The sequence below is a fragment of the Zootoca vivipara genome, chromosome 1 (assembly GCF_963506605.1).
Source record: "Zootoca vivipara chromosome 1, rZooViv1.1, whole genome shotgun sequence".
In the NCBI taxonomy this organism is placed as follows: Eukaryota; Metazoa; Chordata; class Lepidosauria; order Squamata; family Lacertidae; genus Zootoca; species Zootoca vivipara.
Window position 1 is genome coordinate 33,210,035 of NC_083276.1, and position 19,325 is coordinate 33,229,359.

Below are 19,325 nucleotides of genomic sequence, written 5' to 3' on the forward strand. Positions count from 1 at the left end.
GAGGTGAACTAGTAACTAGGAGACAGGCAAGGCAACAACCACAATACAGCTCAGAAAGACTGTAGTGTTCAAGATAGCTCAGTTGGTAGAGCATGAGACTCTTAATTTCAGGGTTGTAGGTTTGAGCCCCACATTGGGCAAAGAGATTCTAGCATTGCAGGGGGTGGAGTAGATGATCCTTGGGGTCCCTTTCAACTCTACAATTCTGTGATTCTGTTGGGAAAAGGGGCTTTAAAGATTCCAAGGAAAGCCTGGGTGAAGGCAGTCTGGTTCTTCAATGAAAAGGCTGCTACTTGCAGTTCAGTGGTTCACCACATGGAGTAGCCACTCAAGATTTTAGCAGCTCCTGACATCCTGTTTATCTTCAGGGCACTAACATGGACTTGAAGTCAAAACAAAATTTTAAAAATCCTTCCAGTAGCACCTTAGAGACCAACTAAGTTTGTCATAGGTATGAGCTTTCGTGTGCATGCACACTTCTTCAGACTTGAAGGACTGAACAATGCTGAAAGAGACCACTGCAGGCTTTAAATAAGAGCAAGGTAGATGTGTCCCTGTAAGGCTGTTTCTGTGAAGGAGAAAAAAGCAGGAATGGCTGCAAGGTATGTACCTGAACCACTCAAATCAATTTGAGGTGCAGGACACTCCAGTGACACTCCCATTTCTGGGCTATGCATCTATGAGGCTAGCAATTGTACAACAACAGCACCATTTTACTGCCAGGCTCCTTTGACGCGGATGTGTATCGCAAGTAAGCAATGTGCAGCTGGATTATGGCAGAGTGGATCACATGTGTGTTAAAACACAACTGACTTTATTGGATTCACATATTTGTGTATACAGCCAAAAAACACAGATTTCAACCCAGCTATCAATCTGTAATGTGTTTTGTGTTAGGCAAGTTTTTGGAAGGCTAACCACAGAGGACACAAAAGGCACTTCTAAAGTCGCACAATAAGCCATATTAATGATTTACTTACTCAGTCCCTCTCACAAAAGGTTAGTTATCACAATGGCAGGAATGACTGCAGTAAATGGAAATGGATTATATTTTCAGAGCTTTCACATAACATGCATATTTAACATTGCTGAGGAAGATCCTTTGGGGAGGCATAAACTTGTTTGAAGACTGAAGGAAGAACCAATTGAGCCAGAGCCAAGAATGGTGATGTCAGTTACTTTAGATGTGGTTTTTTTGTCTGATCCTTCCTCTGGCCATCTGCCCTTCAGATGATATTTGGCCTATCAATTCTTCAAATGAAGGACTCTCCTCATTTCAGAAGCAGGAATGTAGGCATTAAACCAATTTTCTGCCTGTCTTGAAAACCAGCCCTAAAAGTGTGAGGCAGGTAAGGAGGCTCAGCCTGTTACCAGGAGTAGCGTACATTTCTTTATAATCGTTTCCTCTACCCAGTTTTGTGTGTCACAAGATTGGGCCAAAATTCTAGCTGTGCTTTTGGGTTTAATTCTATGGTGTCTGTACACCAGTGGAACAGATTTCCACTTGTACAATGGGACTCTCCTCTCCTCTGCAGCCCCCTGTGCACCCTCCAAAATCTGCTTTGGAAGGTCAGCCCCCATCCAAGCAGATTTGGGGGAGTGCAGGGGATAGGAGGGGAAGTCCACTGCATGAACAGGTTTGCTTGCACAATGTTGGATTTCAAATGACCTTGCAGAGAGTCTGTGAAGCAACACTTTCTTCTTCTTCTTCTTCTCCTTCTTCTCCTTCTTCTGGCTTGGCTTCCCACATCTTCATACAGACCTTAAAGCATGCAGTTAGCTGCACAAAGTGTCACTCTTTCTCTTTTTAAAAGACCATATAAACACCGTTGTCATGGTCATGGGAGTAGTACGACCAATGTGTCTTTTAAAACAGAAGCAGTGTGGGTTGCTATCAGCCCTTATCACTTGAGTGGTTCTGACCTGGCTGTAGTCTCTACAGCTCTGAAGTCCAGGTAAGAGTTAAATTAACACATCTGTGTTAGGCATAAACATTTCCAACAATGGAGATGCATTCTTACAGCTGGAATCTTAGATTTGTTCAGATGTATATCCCACTGAATTCAAAGAGACATTGAGAGTAAAATGTGGTACAGTACTTTATTTGCAAAGTGTTTGCCCTCCTAAAACAGTTTGGAAGCGTGGGAATCGGTTGATATTATTATTCACATTTGGCACAGGAGGACGTTTGCCTGAGAGACAGTATCTGAACCTCTCTCATTTTTTACGTTGCAACACGGGGCAGCTGTGCTGAGAGGCCTAAACTAAAGCCTTTCTCAGTCAAATGCTGTGTTCTAGGTAGCGTTGCCCACATGATGGGGGAGCATAATTTAAACTTGCACTTCCCCACCCGCAGTCCAGGGCAAGACCTGCATCACTCGCTCTTTCTGCACACATCGATCCGTAGTAGCTGCAAGCTGACGGGAGTGGCGCCTGCGGCCCACAGTCCTACAGAGCACGCGAGTCTCAAACTATGACCGTGACCATGGAGTCCAGTTCGTTCCCCCCACCCCACTTTCTTTTTCACCGTTCATTTCTGACACAAAACCCAAGGTCCTGAAGTGCAGGGAGCGGGGCAAACGATGCGCTCCCTACACAGCGTTAAGATTCCTGAGGGAGAAATGACGGCGTGTTTCCTTTTATTGTTCCTGTCCTAAACATACTTAACTGCGCGAAGCATGGCTTGCTGCCTCCTCCTCCTCCAACCCTCACTTACCGCGCGCGCGATGCTCTCCACATGCCCGTCACTCGCCCAGAAATAAGACGCTGCCACGGACACCCACGGCCGACGCCGAGCTCGAGCTCAGCCGAACCCCCTTGTTCGCTGCTGCCGCCGCCTGTCCCCGCCTTAATCCCGCCCCTCCGGTCTGGGCTGCCTGGCGGGCTAGGCCTGCGCTTGCTGCTGAGGGAACGGAGTTGAGGGCTGGGAGCAGCCATGATGGTAGGTTCCTGCGGAGCTCCCGCCGCCGCCGTGGTGAGGTGGGAAGGGGCGGCCGGGGGGAGAGCGGCGGGGTCGGAGGCCGGAGTGACTAACCTGTTCCCTTTCTCTCTTTCTCTGTCTGCGGTGGATGATGCCTCGGTCTCTCTCGCCTTCGCTGCCCGCCTCCGCCCTTTTCTTTTTCGGAGCAGGAAGGCTCGGACGACGGCCCAGATTTCCTTTCCGAGGAGGACCGAGGTGTAAGTGCTGGACGCCCCTGACGGGAGGGGGCTTTCTTCCCTGGAGTGGTGTGGGGCTGGGGGGCGGTAGAACAGGTTTCCTTCAGGAAGTGTGGGGCTCTTAGACCCTTTCGGAGTGTGGGGCGGTGGGTGGGGAAGCCAGGGGAGTGAGGCGGCGGCGGCGGCGGCGGCGGCATCATCATCTCCCGGGAGGCTTCGCCGCCCCCACCCGGTTCTCCTCCTCCTCCTGCCCAGCTTCGGTTCCCTGAAAACTCCGCGCTGTCAGGGGTGGTCTGGATGCACCATCATCCTGAGCTGACGCTGGTGACTCTTAACGGAGTTCTCCTCTCGGATTTAAAATACAGAAGCGTTATCATTTTCTCCAATATTAAAATCGAATCCGTATAGCGTTCCGATTTAAAGTGCCACGGCAGGCAGTTGAGATATTATAAACCCCCCGTTGGTTGAACGGGATATCTAGCTGCAAACACTTTTGCTGTTGCTGCAGCTACCCGGTTGATTTAATTTTATTTTTTTGGTCAGTTTTGCAGAGCGACACACTTTAAACCGGTGGGTGTAGTTTGAACCTCTTGGATTGGATTGGTAGGCAGTGTGCCTTTGCTTTTGTTGAGAAATGCAGAAAGAGCTTAAAGCTATTTCCCCCCCCCCCCGAATACTTTTTGACTACGGTAGAAAATTATTGTTATTGTTATTGTTTTATATATGTGGGGGGGGGGACCCAGGTGGCGCTGTGGTTAAACCACTGAGCTTAGGGCTTGCTGATCAGAAGGTTGGCGGTTCGAATCCCTGTGACGGGTTGAGCTCCAGTTGCTTGGTCCCAGCTCCTGCCAACCTAGCAGTTCAAAAGCACGTCAAAATGCAAGTAGATAAATAGGAACCGCTACAGCGGGAAGGTAAACGGCGTTTCCATGTGCTGCTCTGGTTCGCCAGAAGCGGCTTTGTCATGCTGGCCACATGACCTGGAAGCTATACGCCGGCTCCCTCGGCCAATAATGCGAGATGAGCGCGCAACCCCAGAGTCGGTCACGACTGGACCTAATGGTCAGGGGTCCCTTTACCTTTATATATATACAGTGGTGCCTCGCTAGACGAAATTAATTCGTTCCACGGGTCAATTCGTGTAACGATCTTCCTTTGCCTTCTTTCTGTGCTGCAGCTCGTTCCCCTTTGCTAGACGAATGCCCCTTTAGGTTTTGCAATCAGAGGTTTTTATGGCCACACTTTGCAAGACGAAGCGGTGGCCATAAAAAAACTCATCGTCTTGCGAGGCAACCTCCAATCGCAAAACCTATTCGTATAGTGGAAAATTCGTCTTACAGGGCATTCGTCTAGCATTGGCACCACTGTACTGTGTGTGTGTGTGTGTGTGTGTGTGTGTGTATATACACACCGTATATATATTGTTATTATATATCCCCCCATCTTCCGCAAAGAGCTCCAGGTGGTACCCAGGATTCATCCATTTCCTTGCTCATTTTGTCCTCATAACAGACTTGTGAATAGGCAGGGGAGCCCCAGGTTGAAATCTCTACTCAGCCATTAAACTCTTTGGTTGACCTTGGGACTTTCACCATCTCTTAGCCCAACCTAAGTCCAACACCCTGGAGTCCATAACATGGTGACTGTAAGCAACCGGGTGTCCTTGAGCATTTCCATGCCCCATCCCTTTCACAATTTTTTATATTTATACTTGAGTCATATTTTTTGTTTGGGGAAGAGCCTCATTTGGGGCTTTTTTGTCTGTATTGTACTCGGTCTGGAGTATGTGTTGATGTTGGGGGAGGGGCAAGTTCTGAGCATCACCAGTTTTTCTTACATGAAATGGTCAGTTTGTGTACCCACAGACCCCAAAAGTTGGAGATTAATCAAACTGGCTTTCAAACAAAAGTAAAGAATTAGTGTCATGTGTCCATTGAGGAAAATATATAAACAATAATCAGTGGTTTAAAATGTTTTAGATAGTCGACACATGCATTTTTAAGCAGGAAATGATCAAAAACCATAAACCACTTAAGCTGAAGGAAACTATTCTGTCTCATAGCAGTTGACTAGCTTGACATGGGACAGCTATGGTGGGTGATTCTTGATTCTGCCATTGTTTTCTGTCAGATACAGTTTGGGGAGTCTCATGTTTCTGTTGGTTTAATATTTGTAATCCCAAAAGTATGTGTAAAAAACCCCCAAACTTTTAAACTAATGTTAGAAAACTTGCCAGACCATTGTTTACTTTCTTATTAATTTTATCCTTCGCTTTATTTGCTTTTAAACTTGGTGTACATTTTAAATTCATTTTCAAATTGTTATTTAGACAAGTAAACAATAAAAAAAATCAATAATATATCCAGCTAAGGGTAGGACATAAAAACCTATGCATATTAAATTTTAAAAAAACAATCTAAAGAACCTTGAAGAACTGTAACTTATTTGTTAAGAAGGGAATGTATAAGAACTGGAAGAAAGGGGAAATCACAAAGGAGGAGTAAACACAAGTAGTCAACAGTTGCAGGGGGAAAGTCAGGCTGGCTAAAGCTCAGAATGAGCTCAGGCTTGCAAGAGAAATTAAAAATAATAAAGGTTTCTTCAGCTATGTCCAAAGTAAGAGGAAGAACAAGTAAGTTGTAGGTCCTCTGCATGGGGAACACAGAGAAATGCTGTTGGGTGACAGAGAAAAGGCAGAACTGCTCAACACCTACTTTGTCTTTGTCTTCACCCAAAAGGAAAGCAAGGGAGGGAGCTGCAGCCCAAGATTGGAAAAGAGGTAGTAAGAGAACACATAGCTACTTTAAATGAATTCAGATCCCCAGGGCCTGATGAGCTGCATCCAAGGGTACTAAAGGAGCTTGCGGATGTAATTTCTGAGCCTTTTCTGTTTGAGAATTCTTGAAGAACAGGTGAGATCCCTACAGACTGGAGGTGGGCAAATGTTGTCCCCATTTTCAGGTATCTGAAGACGTGCATGCACACAAAAGCTTATACCCAGAACAAACTTAGCTGGTCTCTAAGGTGCTACTGGACAATTTTTTTACTTATTTGGACTGTGTCAGACCAACACGGCTACCTACCTGAATCTAGATAATTCAACAGTCTGTGAGCATTTGGAAAAGGATGCTATGATTACTTAGACCCAACATGGGCTTCTCAAAAATGTCATGCCAGACCAATCTGATTACCTTTTTTGATGGAATTACAAACTTGGTGAATCAGGGAAAGCCTGTGGACATAGTGTATCTTGATTTCAGTAGTGTTTTTGACAAAGTCCCTCATGATATTCTCACGAGGAAGCTGGTAAAATGTGGGTTGAACGAGATAACTGTTAGGAGGATTTGTAGCTGGTTGACTGACCAAATATCATCCTGGGAAAAAGTGACAAGTGGGGTGTCACAGGGTTCTGTCCTGGGCCCGTTATTGTTCAACGTCTTTATAAAAGACTTGGATGAAGGAATTGAGGGGATGCTCATCAAATTTGCAGATGACACCAAACTAGGAGGTTTCAGAATCAGAATTCAAATGAGCTTGACAGATTGGAGAACTGGGCACAAGCTGACAAAATGAATTTCAATAGAGACAAATGTAAGGTTCTGCACTTGGGCAGGAAGAACCAGATGCACAAATATAGGATGAGGGACACTTGGCTTACTTGCAGTACATGTGAAAAGGATCTAGGGGTCTTGGTGGGCCACAAGCTTAAGATGAGTCAATAGTGTGATGCAGCAGCAAAAAAAAGCTAATGCTATTCTAGGCTGCGATCACAGAAGTATAGTGTCCAGATCAAGGGAAGTTATAGTATCACTCTATTCTGCCTTAGTCAGACCACACTTGGAATACTGTGTCCAATTCTGGGCAGCACAATTTAAGGATATTAACAAGCTGGAACGTGTGCAGAGGAGGGCAACCAAGATGATCAAGGGTCTGGAAACTAAGTCTTATGAGGAGAACTTGAAGGAGCTGGGTATGTTTAGCCTGGAAAAGAGGAAACTGAGAGGAGATATGATAGCCATCTTCAAATATCTTAAGGGCTGTCACATGGAGGAGGGAGCATGCTTGTTTTCTCCTGTTCTTGAGGGTAGGATTAGAGCCAATAGCTTCCGTTGCAAGAAAGGAGATTCCGACTAAACATTCGAAAAAACTTTCTGACAGTAAGAGCTGTTCAGCAGCGGAACAGACTCCTACGAGAGGTGGTGGAGTCTCCTTCCATAGATGCTTTTAAACGGAGATTGGATGGCCATGTGTCATGGATGCTTTAGCTGAGATTCCTGTATTGCAGGGGGTTGGACTAGATGACCCTTCGGTTCCCTTCCAACCCTTAAGATTCTATTATTCTAGTCCAACCCCCTGCAATGCAAGAATCTCAACTAATGCTTCAGGCTCACATTAACCAGCTTCTGCTCCCACATGTGCCTATGCATTTTATCATTTTATGATAGCTGCATCTGAAATGACATCGTGCCATACTCTTAATTTATTTAGGATTCATGTGTAACTACATCTAGTAAGATTTTTTTTACATGTGGCTGTGAATGTTCACAGTATTTAATTTCTGATTCAATAATGTATGTGCCATTGAAAGTTTTAGAGACTTCGTTCCTAAACTGTTTTGGAATCTGAAAGAACCTCTGCCCTCCAATTGCAAAATGCTCTCTAAAACACTGTCCAGCAATTCATAGACCACAGGGTATCTTAGTCACATAATTTACCGTATGTCACAGTAAATCTATTGGTCTTTAAAGTGTCACAGAACTTATTTTAGTTTGCTACATTTGTCTATTTTCCCTTCATATTTTAGTATATGTTGGGAAGAAAAAGTGTGTGAGGTCATTTCCAAAACTGGTATTCTACTGTACGTCACCCAGAGAGACTATTCATCTCCTTACTCAGTATAGGATTGTGTGTTCAGAAACATCAGAGGTGTCCTAGCTTTCTTAACAATCTAAATAATGGGTACATTAAAAGGTTGGTAAAAATCGAACCTGTCCTCGCCCCGTCCTTCATTGTTGCACGATCTGTAGAAGAGAAGACGGAGTTTACTCAGTGAGGCTGTTTCCCCAGCGATTTGTTGGTTCCTCTTTCCCCCCCCCCCAAACCCTTAAAAAACAGGGCTCCTCTTATGAAGCTCAACAACTTTGATCTGAACACCCAGTTTATCACTGCCAGTTTTTAATTCTGTAAGTAGATCGCAGTCTTTGGGAGTTGGCCACCCCTGGCTTAGCATATGGAACAAATGTTGTACGAATAGAACCAGCATGCCTTCTTTAAGGTTAGTCATGTCTCATTAACCTTTTAGAATTATTGAAAAGTGTCAATAAGCAAATAGATACAGTAAAGGTGACCCAGCCAACATGGTATACTTACTTACTTTAGTAGTTGTGGAATAAGAGGAAAGATCCTCTTTCGGTCAGTAGCATGCTTCTGGGTATCACCAGTGCGGAAGCTGTGACATTCAGCTCCTACTCACAGTCTTTCCATAGGCATCTGTTTAGCCGTTGTGAGAACAGGATGAGGAATTAGATGTATATTTGGTCTGACCTAGCAAGGCTGCTCTTGTTATTCTTTAAAAATACCTGCCAGTGTTGCTAATAGTTTTGCATAATTGAATTATTTCTGCTCTTTTCCCGTTATATTCCCTAATACAGACTTTTCTCAATTTCCACTTGACTTCTAGTCTGCTTCTACAAGTCATGTTTGTGTTTCAGCTTTTCTTTCTGTATTGCTAGACCATCCGTTGAGTCACGTTTATTTGGAAAGAGGTTTCCAACTCCATATGGTGAACTGAGTGCATTGTTCTTAAGTTGGTACTCAGAAGGACAGTAAGTTATTCTCTAACAGTTCACTGAGTTCCTTCAACTTTCAGTTTGTTCTCTATGCTGATTAGAAAGTGTTTCGCTTCAGGAGAATTAAGACTTCAAAGAAGGACCATGGGGTATGCTTACAGAATTTTATTTTCTTTTTGTATCTCTGTGTGTTTGCATACAGTGATATATGTTTTCCGGGTAGCTGCAAGTTGGGGAAAATCCTATGTGAATTTAAGTAATTTGTACCAGAAAAGAATTTTGCATCAGAAAAATTTCTTAACGCTCTAGGCAGGGTGGGCTAACGTGCAGCCCAAGGGCTGCATGCAGCCCCCTACACCTTTTTGGGTGTCCTTAAGCAACATTTGATGCCACCACCACCCCATCCTCATGTTGTCTTCCCAAAGCCAAGTAAGCAAGGTGCTGCGCTTTGGGAAGGAGGCATGAGGGTTCTGATATACAGTAGTCCTAGATTCCTCCCATCTCCTTCCCAAAGTCTAGTTAGCACTTTCACAACTCCCCGTCCCCCCCCAAACCCTGTGCAACAAGTGTATGACCCACAAGTTCCGTGTCAAAGTACTCTTGCGGCCCACTTGGTATGAAAAGTTGGACTGCCTTACTTTATGGAGAGTGATGCAATTTAGCATGTTTAGTTACCTTCCTTTACCAAAATGCACACAAGCACTTTGAAACTGCCAAGCTTGTCTAATGTTGTATTTAAAGTTGACATCCATTGTTACTAATGAACTTGGGAAACTTCTTTTGGGAAAACATTCTGCTCAGCATCACTACATGAATATATATGCCACTTGAGGGTAATGCTTCATGCATTTGGACAAAGTGAAACTGCAATATCTTACACAATGACAACGTTCCACACAACATTATTATAATAATCAGGATATCCCACTACGTGATAGATTGTCCTGCCCTTTGTTTATAGGGTGGAATTGTGGTCAGGGGGCATCTAGAAATCCCAGGGGTGTCTGGGATGTTGGTGCAGGGGGTGCATTATCTTCCAAATGCACGCTAACAAGTTCTGGATTAATACCTTGCATTTGAAACAACTATAAAATGCCCACTTGCTCAGAGTACTAATATTAATATCTGGGTTTTTTATACTATTGTATGTGAGAAATTTGTTAGCAGGGGGCTGGTCCACTGTCCCTCAGACCTTGTGGGGGGCCAGACTATATTTGGGGAGGGGAAATGAATGAATTCCTATGCCCCACAAATAACCCAGAGAGGCATTTTAAATAAAAGGACACATTCTACTCATGTAAAAACACCAGGCAGGCCCCACAAATAAACCCAGAGAGGCATTTTAAATAAAAGGACACATTCTACTCATGTAAAAACATGCTGATTCCCGGACCGTCTGCGGGCCAGAATTAGAAGGCGATTGGGCTGGATCTGGCCCCTGGACCTGAGGTTACCTACCCATGCTCTAGCTCATCTGGGCACAGATGCCTGCTACTCTGCCTTTAAGTACATATTGATATGCAGAAATAGACTAGATAGTGCTCGCCTCCATGCCTGTGAAAGCTTCTATCATCTACTAACATTTGCAGATAAATCGCTATTAAAGGTTGAGGAGCAGAAGCTGGTAAAAATATTGGCAACTGCATTTAGATTAGTGTCCTCCTAAATAGTGTCAAGTTGCAATTGTATCGCTGCATTTATGAGAACAGAAGAGCTACGTTAGATTTGCATAGTGTTGTCCACTCTTGGCAGCATCATGGCCACCTAAACAGGATTTAGTGGTAAAAAATAACTGGGGTATATAAGTTCAGTTGCGGAAGGCAATGGAAGACAGGAGTGCCTGGCATGCTCTGGTCCATGGGGTCACGAAGAGTTGGACACAACTAAACAACAACATATACGTTCAGTACTGTAGCATGCAACATGGGCTGAACTAGTGGCATAGTGCTCAACATAGGATACCAAAGAAACTTCCTTTGTTGCTGTAAGTGGGAAAAATAGGTGCTTTAAAGGTTTTCTTTTTTTAATCATTCCAGACCAAAATTATTTTAGCAGTTGGTCTTGAGAATGTATTGAGTGATGCAGGCAAGAGTGCTGGAGTATAAATGTGGCTCAAGATTCAATGTTTGAACAAACATTGCTGTTGCACTTAGGGTCTCTTGAGGCTAGAGTACTGCTCATTAGGGTGGAGCTTCCTGTTGCTAACAGCCTGGTTCGAAACTCTGAAGTAAGTCCTACTGAGTACAGTGGAACTGGGAAATACTGTTTAGGATTACATACAGCCTTTGGAAGTCTTTTTCTGTGTCTTGTGTGTTTCCACACATACATACCTGCAGCTCCACCCCAGAACCTTTGTTTTAAAAGTCCAGTTACAGTGCTCTGTAGAAACAGGTTAATGTAGGATACTTATCCTTGCAGATGACAAAAGTGCTGTCATTACATTGTGCTTTAACTGAACTGCTGCAATATTAAAACTTTTATTATATGATCTGATGCTGTGTGAGAAGCAGAAAAAAATAGGACTGGAATCTTTCTGACCAAAGGCAAAGCCCACACATTATAAAATGTCAAGTTTGATTTATGCATGGAAACTATTTTGGAAGAAAAGAAAATGTGGGCTCTTACTGAAAGGTCTGGACCAGGGATGCAGTTCTCTGTGCACTTAGTGCAAAGCTTTATGTGGTAACTTTTTAAAAGGAGGTTCTTATGGTTATGTAAATTTGATTGTGCATTTCTTTCAAAAAGAAGCAAAGCTATAATTATTATTATTATTATTATTATTATTATTATTATTATTATTTATTTATACCCCGCCCATCTGGCCAGGCTTCCCCAGCCACTTTGGGTGGCTTCCAACAGAAAAATAAAACACAATAATCTATTAAACATTAAAAGCCTCCCTAATGTTTAGTTCATGTGTCTTATTTTTTTCTGGGAATGTGATTAGGGAACTGCTGGCAATGTATAGATGAGTAGTATTATTCTTCGTTAGGATGTTTGGTACAAGTGCTAAAAGAGGCAGCTGCATGAAGATAGGTGAGGCCTTTAAGTTTCTCTAGAGCAGACCTGCTCACCAGAAGACCCATGAGTTTATTATCATCACCTTCCTGACTACTTAAAATTGGAGAAACAAGTACACATGGTTTATGACCCTTTCCTATTATTAATTAAATGTATTACCTGCCCTTCACAAGCAGGTTACAACAGTTTAAAATTAATTATTTAAAACAGTAAAAACAAATTACAGTCATGGGGATAGGATGGATCCTGAAAACACCCACATCTCAGGTGTCAAAAGTCATGGTAAAGAGGTGTGCCTTCAGCTTCATTTATGGGACCGTCTAAGCCCCCTTTCCAGTATAAATCCACTGCACCATGAAAACTAATGTGGTTGGCCAAGAATGGGTTTTTTGGAAAGCATTTTTCCTACAGTTCTAAGGTTAATGCAGCAATATGGCCCTCTTAGGTTAATAAATATAAAAATGGCTGTTGGGAGTAATTTGTCCACTCTAGAGAGTTGGAAAACCATGGAGCGTTGTGCATTAATGTTTATCTCTTTTCAATTAGTTGCTATATGTATTGTTTATATACTTCATTGATGTGGAACATCAGCCCTCCAGCTTCTATCTGGCCTTCAGAACATTTCCCTGGACTGCACCCCTCACTACTTTGCTCCCTCCTTGAGGGTTTTTGCTTGGTTGGGATATGTCTGTGAACTCCAGTCAGGGTTTTACATGCCTAGATGGAGGATGTGAGAGTGCGTATAGAAACTAGCCTATGGTAAAACTCTTAAAATTCACATTTGATGCTCTGCCCACATTTGGTGCTCTGCCCTTTTTAAAAAACAAACAAACCCGAGACGCTTGGAATTCAGCATAGGTAAATTGTTGGAGTGCCTACCATATTGTTTGAAAGGGACTTTAGATAACATTCTGAATAGGATTGCATTTTATGTTGGCTTACTAAAGCTAAAAAGAAAATCAATGGAGAGTGCTTAGTTATATATTACACTAATTTCACCTACTCTATGACTTACAATGTTTCCTTTTGTTGTAATATTTCTAAAACTAAAGGGCATACAAAACTATAATCTGAACTTCCGTTAATCTTGTTTTATGGCTTTAAATAAATGTGAACTCCTTTTTTTCTTTAGCTTAGAGCAGTCACTGTAGATCTGCAAACTGATGCTGCCTTGCAAGTGGATATTTCTGATGCCCTTAGTGAAAGGGACAAAGTGAAGTTTACCGTCCATACAAAGGTAAAACCAGCTTGAGGTCTAGGTATTTTACTTCTGTTCGATGAATTTTTTTAAAAATAAAACTATCAACAGACAAAATAATAGCTTCTCATTCAAGGCCACAATCACATTTATTAGATATCAGTTCTCTTGGTTTCAGCAGGACTAAATCACATAAAAATATTTAGGATTAGGATGAAAAACACACTTGTGGTCTGTCAAAAATTCTAGCTCTATATGTGGTGTACTGATCGTGTATAAAATACGCATACAATCATGTATGTGAAAATATTGATTTGATTGGCTGCAGTTTTTTTAAAATATAGTTTTTCAAGTAGTCCAACATGCTGTTAGAAAAGCATGTTTTCTATTGTCCTTAGTTTCATCTATTGTGTCTGAGGCACACAATTTAGCAAAAAGGTTTTTAAATATTTGTTTTGGGGCAGAAAGTACGTTATTGCTTTTCTGAGTATTGTATGCATTTCATATATTAAAGATAGTGTTTAATTTTTTGCAGTAAAACTAAGTGATAGAATATTTACCTCGTGTCATTTACTACTTTCATTTTTTGTTGTTGTTTTGCAGAGTTCTTTACCAAATTTTAAACAAAATGAATTTTCAGTTGTCCGACAACATGAAGAGTTTATTTGGCTTCATGATTCCTTTGTGGAGAATGAAGATTATGCAGGCTACATTGTAAGTGCTTATTTTCCAAAGAGTTGTAAGTGGAGGATCTGACGAAAGGAAATACTGAACTCCCATATTTCCTGTTGAAAAGTAAAGAAGCACTAGCTTTTCAAGTGAATCATGAAATTCTTTACAACTTTAAGGAACTTGCCTCTTCGTGGGAAACTAATGCCCACAGCAGCAAAATTGATAGACTCTGTCAAGTAGGGCAGAGCAGGGCACCCTCTAAAACAGCTGTGTTATGTCTTGGAGTAGTAGTTAATTGATGAACCATTGCTCCAGCACCTGTAAGAACAGGACTGCTCTAGCGGTCCTTATATCTCTCCTTAGGAGATGTTGGTGCCTTGATCTCTCATTCAAAACTTTTTGCTTGGAATAGTTGCTTCGCTAGAATAGCTGTATAATAACACTGATAGTGGGTGACATCTAAGTGCAGGAGGCCTGTATGTGTCAGTGCACTAGGGCTGGGGGGGGGTCTCCTTGGGCCTAGCAATTGACCTTTGTTCTGCTGCTGCTGCTGCACAGCAAAGTATTCAACTAATTTTCTTGAGGTTTATCTATTGTGTAACTTATGGTCTCATTAATTTTACTTTGTAGAAAAATTCTGAGGATTGTGAATTGTTTGTGTATAGATTTGACATTGTGTTTGAATGTTGTGGTTTGTCACTGGTAAGTGATTAGGACTTAAAGTGCAGTGACTTTTTAAAAGTTACTTGTCTGTGGTATAGACTTTCCTGTAATCCTGTCTGATTTTTGTTGGAATACTTCTAAATAAATTCAGAACTGCCAAGAAGAATAATTTCTATTGAAAAGCTCGCTGTACTAAGGTATGTGAATGTGTGATGCTTAGCTGTTCTAAAACTTTATACTGATCGTTTTGGGTTTTAATGCTTTGTTAAACATTAAAAGTGCTTTTGTTAAATATTAAAAGTAATATTAGGAACTGAATCTAACCTTGAGAAGCCCACTAATTAGAATAGGTGAATCAAGCACAGCAGCTTTAAGTATAGCACAAGCAAATAATTACATTTTAAAAATAACACTTCAGAGCTATATGCACAGCTAACCCTATCATGAGGTAACATCCCCCCCCCCCCAACAACAACTTGGGTGGCATGGAGTGTGAAGCAATTTGACTTTACTGCCCAGGACTATTATATGGACCTTACTTGAATGGACAATATGTCCATCTCCTTTGATACATACTGGAGAGAGGTTTTTAGGATTCACTCAATTTTTTGATGTTAAATTATAGAATCACAGAATTGTAGAGTTGGAAGGCACTGTGAGGGTAATGTAGTCCAACCCGCTGCAGATCAGGAACCTTTGCCCAACATGAGACTCAAATCCACAGTCTTGAGATCAAGAGTCTCGTACTCTACCAACAGAGCTATTGGGTCGACTGTTATATATTATACAGTATGGGGATACATATCTTCCTTGTGTGTGGAATATCTTTCTTGTCTGTTCATTGGGGAATTATAAGGTTAATTTGTGAAGCCCGGAACTGGCCCTGGGTTTCAATTGGGAAGAGGGAATTTTATTACAGAAGAGAAGTTTGGCACATCTCTTGTCTGAGGGGCTCCATGACTACCTATAGCCTAGTGGGAGGGGCCTGTCAAAGGCAGAAGGAGTCTGTATTTGCAGGTAGCCAGTCTGGTGGCATTTTATCTGGTGGCAGCAGTTCTTTAAAGGGATAGGGTAGGCTGGAGCAGAAGGATATACTCTGTTTTAGCTAGGAACTCCTTCCACTTAAATGGCATGAGACCTAGGAAGGTGGCTGTCACATGGAGAGAAATATTTGTATCCAGGTTCATAAGCAGCTTATTGTATCTTGGTTCAGAAAGTTTTTGCTTTGACAATTCAGAAGTACATTCTGATGTACTTGTTTGACAGATTCCACCAGCACCACCGAGGCCTGATTTTGATGCCTCAAGAGAGAAATTACAGAAGCTTGGTGAAGGAGAAGGATCGATGACTAAGGAAGAATTCACCAAGATGAAGCAAGAACTAGAAGCGTATGTGTATATTTTAGTACTTCCTGTGCTTTCAGCTTTCAGCTTTCTAGTACTTTTTAGTCACTTCCACTGTAAGAAGCAGAGTTGAGCAATGACCCCAAGCAAGTAACTAGTGAATTATCATGATGAAAGGTGTACATGTAATGGCAAAAATGGTGAGAAGCGTGGAAGGTTGGGTGAGGAGATGCTCAATGCAAAAGAAGCTACATATTTTTTTTTTAAAAAAAGAATGTAATAACATTTTGAATCCTATACTAGCTTGGATGAATTTGATGCAGTGTTTTAAGACTTGCAACAATTCTGAGAGTATGTATTTATTTATAAACTTATTTTCAACATTTGCATAGCAAATGTTCACAAGGGCCAAAGGAAGTACAGTGGTGCCTCGCTTAACAAATGCCCTGCTTAACGAAATTTCTGTTTAACAAAACGATTTTTCGAGCGGAGGTTGCCTCGCTAGACGAATGCGTTTTACGAAAAATTCGTCTAGCGAATCGCGGTTTCCCATAGGAATGCATTGAAATTCAATTAATGCGTTCCTATGGGCAAAAAAAATCCAATGCATTCCTATGAGATTCGCTAGATGAATTTTTCGCTATAAGAAAAGACCCGTGGAATGAATTAATTTCATCTAGCGAGGCACCACTGTATATCAAAGCAGGGGAAAGCAGGGACCTCAGCAAATAATAGGTGGTAGAGACACGAAGAAAGGACAGGGGCATAAAATACATTCACAGCACAGAAACACTGTTATATTATTGCCAGAACTGAAATACAGGGAGGTTTTAGAGGTCTGAGGGATGTGAATTATGGCTATAGAGTTGTGAAGCATAGAGTGTAGACCTTGAAAGTGCAGTTCTTCTTCTTTTGTAGCTCCCATTGTAATGGCAACATCGTGATATAGCAACATGGGCCAAAAAAAAGGATGGGTGCTAAATACAACATAAGGACCCAGGTGGCGCTGTGGGTTAAACCACAGAATCTAGGGCTTGCTGATCAGAAGGTCGGCGGTTCGAATCCCTGCAACGGGGTGAGCTCCCGTTGCTCGGTCCCAGCTCCTGCCCACCTAGCAGTTCGAAAGCACATCAAAGTGCAAGTAGATAAATAGGGACCGCTCCGGCGGGAAGGTAAACGTCATTTCCGTGCGCTGCTCTGGTTCGCCAGAAGCAGCTTTGTCATGCTGGCCACATGACCCGGAAGCTGTCTGCGGACAAACACTGGCTTCCTCGGCCTATAGAGCGAGATGAGCGCCACAACCCCAGAGTCGGACACGACTGGACCTGATGGTCAGGGGCCCCTTTACCTTAACCTTTTAAATACAACATACTGCATTGTCCTTGGAAGTCAACAGTCTGTTGTAAGTTACTGGCTGAAATGTTTTGTACTTAATGTAGAAATTCTTCTTCTATAATTGTACCTCTGCTGTTGGTTTGTATTTAAATATTTAGTGAGTATTTGGCAATCTTCAAGAAGACCGTAGCCATGCATGAAGTCTTCTTGTGTCGTGTAGCAGCTCATCCCATTTTGAGAAAAGACTTAAATTTCCATGTCTTCTTGGAATATAATCAAGATGTGAGTATATTTCATTCTTTGGAGCAATTTATGACAGTTTGTGTGTCATAAGATTTATAATTAAGTTTATCTTATTTTGAAATAAGATGAAGAACAAAGGTTCCCTTATTTTCAAATACAATGTGAGAAACTAATGGCCTGAGGACTGGCAGGATAGAATTTAAATAGAGAGTTTAAGGATAGAATTAAGCATGTATATAACGAATCCAGCTGAGGAAACATCAGCATAGTTTCTGTAACAAGCCTTGCCTTTCTAAACCTTTAGAATTTCTGAGTATGCCATCTTGATGAGGTGATCTAACTCGGATTTCCTAAAAGCTTTTGACAGAGTCATTTATCAACAGCTAAACTTTCTCATGGGGACGGGTCTTCTTATGAACTGGAAATTGGTTAAAGAGCAGGAGGCACAGAGTAGGAATAGATGAACAATTATCCCAATGGAAGAAATTAAGGAGTAGGATTCCCCCAAAGATATGAATTGTGGGGTGCTATTTAACTTGCTTATGGTTGATCTCAATTCAAAAGCAAGTCCTGAGGCAGATGTGTTTTCAAGCAACAGCAAGTTGCTCAGGATAGCTTAAGAGGACCATCGAAATCTCCAAAAGAATCTTCTGCAACTGGGTGAATGAGAAGCAAAATGTTTTTATTTATTTATTTCATTTAGATAGCACCCTTCATCCAAAGATCACAGGGTGCTTCACAACATAAAAATACAAAAGAACACAAAATACATAATAAAAACAAGAACAAAAACAAACCAATAAGCCCCCTTCCACAAACACATTTAAAATGACATAGAATATAACTGGGATTCATTATAATTGTAAAATGATGCAGACCAGGACAAAAATCTTAATTTCACGTATGCAGTGATGGGGTCTGAACTGGCTGTGACATTACAGGGCAGATCTTGCTCATGATGGATAGCTCAGTGAAAAACTGACTTGGTGTGATAGCAATGAAAAAGGTACAAGTTGGGGGTCAGACACCTCAGTCTGAAACCCTAGAGAGCCACTGCCAGTCAATATAGACCAGTGGTTCCCAGCCTTTTTGGGGAACCACTGGTCTATATTCTCCATGTTGGGAACCATGGATATAGACCTGGGGTAGTCAACCTTTTTATTCCTACCGCCCACTAATGCATCTTTCTTGATGGTAAAATTTCCTTACCACCCACCAGTGCTTGATGGCAGGAGGATTCAGCTTGTGCCATAAAACCCCCCTACCGCCCACCTAGAATCCTGAAACGCCCACTAGTGGGCGGTAGGGACCAGGTGGACAAACCCTGATCTAGGACAATCCTGAGCTAGATCAACCAGTGGACTGATATTCCTAACTGATTGGCAGTAGATTGAGGACAGAAAGGTTATAAGAAGCATAATTAAATTAGCTGCCAACAACAAGTAACAGGATTTAATCCAAGTTTATCCCACTGATCTGTATGTAGAATTACTTTTACTATTGTATTTTGACTTTCTGAAAACAAAAGTTGCTTAGACTAAGTATTTTATTTTTAAAAAAAATACTTTTGTAGCACACAACCATAAAATGGATTCGGGATAACACAAAATTAGATGCAAGAATGCTAAAGAAAGGAAACATAGTAACCAGATGTTGTGTTTTTCTGTATTTCAGTTGAGTGTCCGTGGCAAAAATAAGAAAGAGAAACTTGAAGACTTCTTCAAAAACATGGTTAAGTCTGCAGATGGTGTGATCGTTTCTGGAGTAAAGGTGATTCCTATTTAGCCATTTAATATATTTGTACCTCCATTGTGAATATTCTACAGATTTGCCAATGACAATGCGGCAAGATACCAACATAAGAAAAGCCCTGCTGGATCAAGCCAAAGGCCTGTCTAGTCCCAC

At 41.9% G+C, this 19,325-nt stretch overlaps 1 protein-coding gene across 1 annotated transcript in view; it reads left to right on the forward strand.

The window, feature by feature from the left end:
• The first annotated feature begins 2,839 nt into the window (after positions 1-2,839).
• Positions 2,840-19,325, forward strand: part of SNX6 (sorting nexin 6) — a 30,084-nt gene continuing 13,598 nt past the window's right edge. Inside the window, exons 1-7 of the mRNA XM_035109543.2 lie at positions 2,840-2,941; positions 3,130-3,177; positions 13,099-13,203; positions 13,768-13,878; positions 15,766-15,887; positions 17,336-17,459; positions 19,095-19,190. Coding sequence (XP_034965434.1) covers positions 2,936-2,941; positions 3,130-3,177; positions 13,099-13,203; positions 13,768-13,878; positions 15,766-15,887; positions 17,336-17,459; positions 19,095-19,190 — 612 coding nt within the window. The 5' untranslated portion in view covers positions 2,840-2,935. The remainder of the gene's footprint in view (positions 2,942-3,129; positions 3,178-13,098; positions 13,204-13,767; positions 13,879-15,765; positions 15,888-17,335; positions 17,460-19,094; positions 19,191-19,325) is intronic.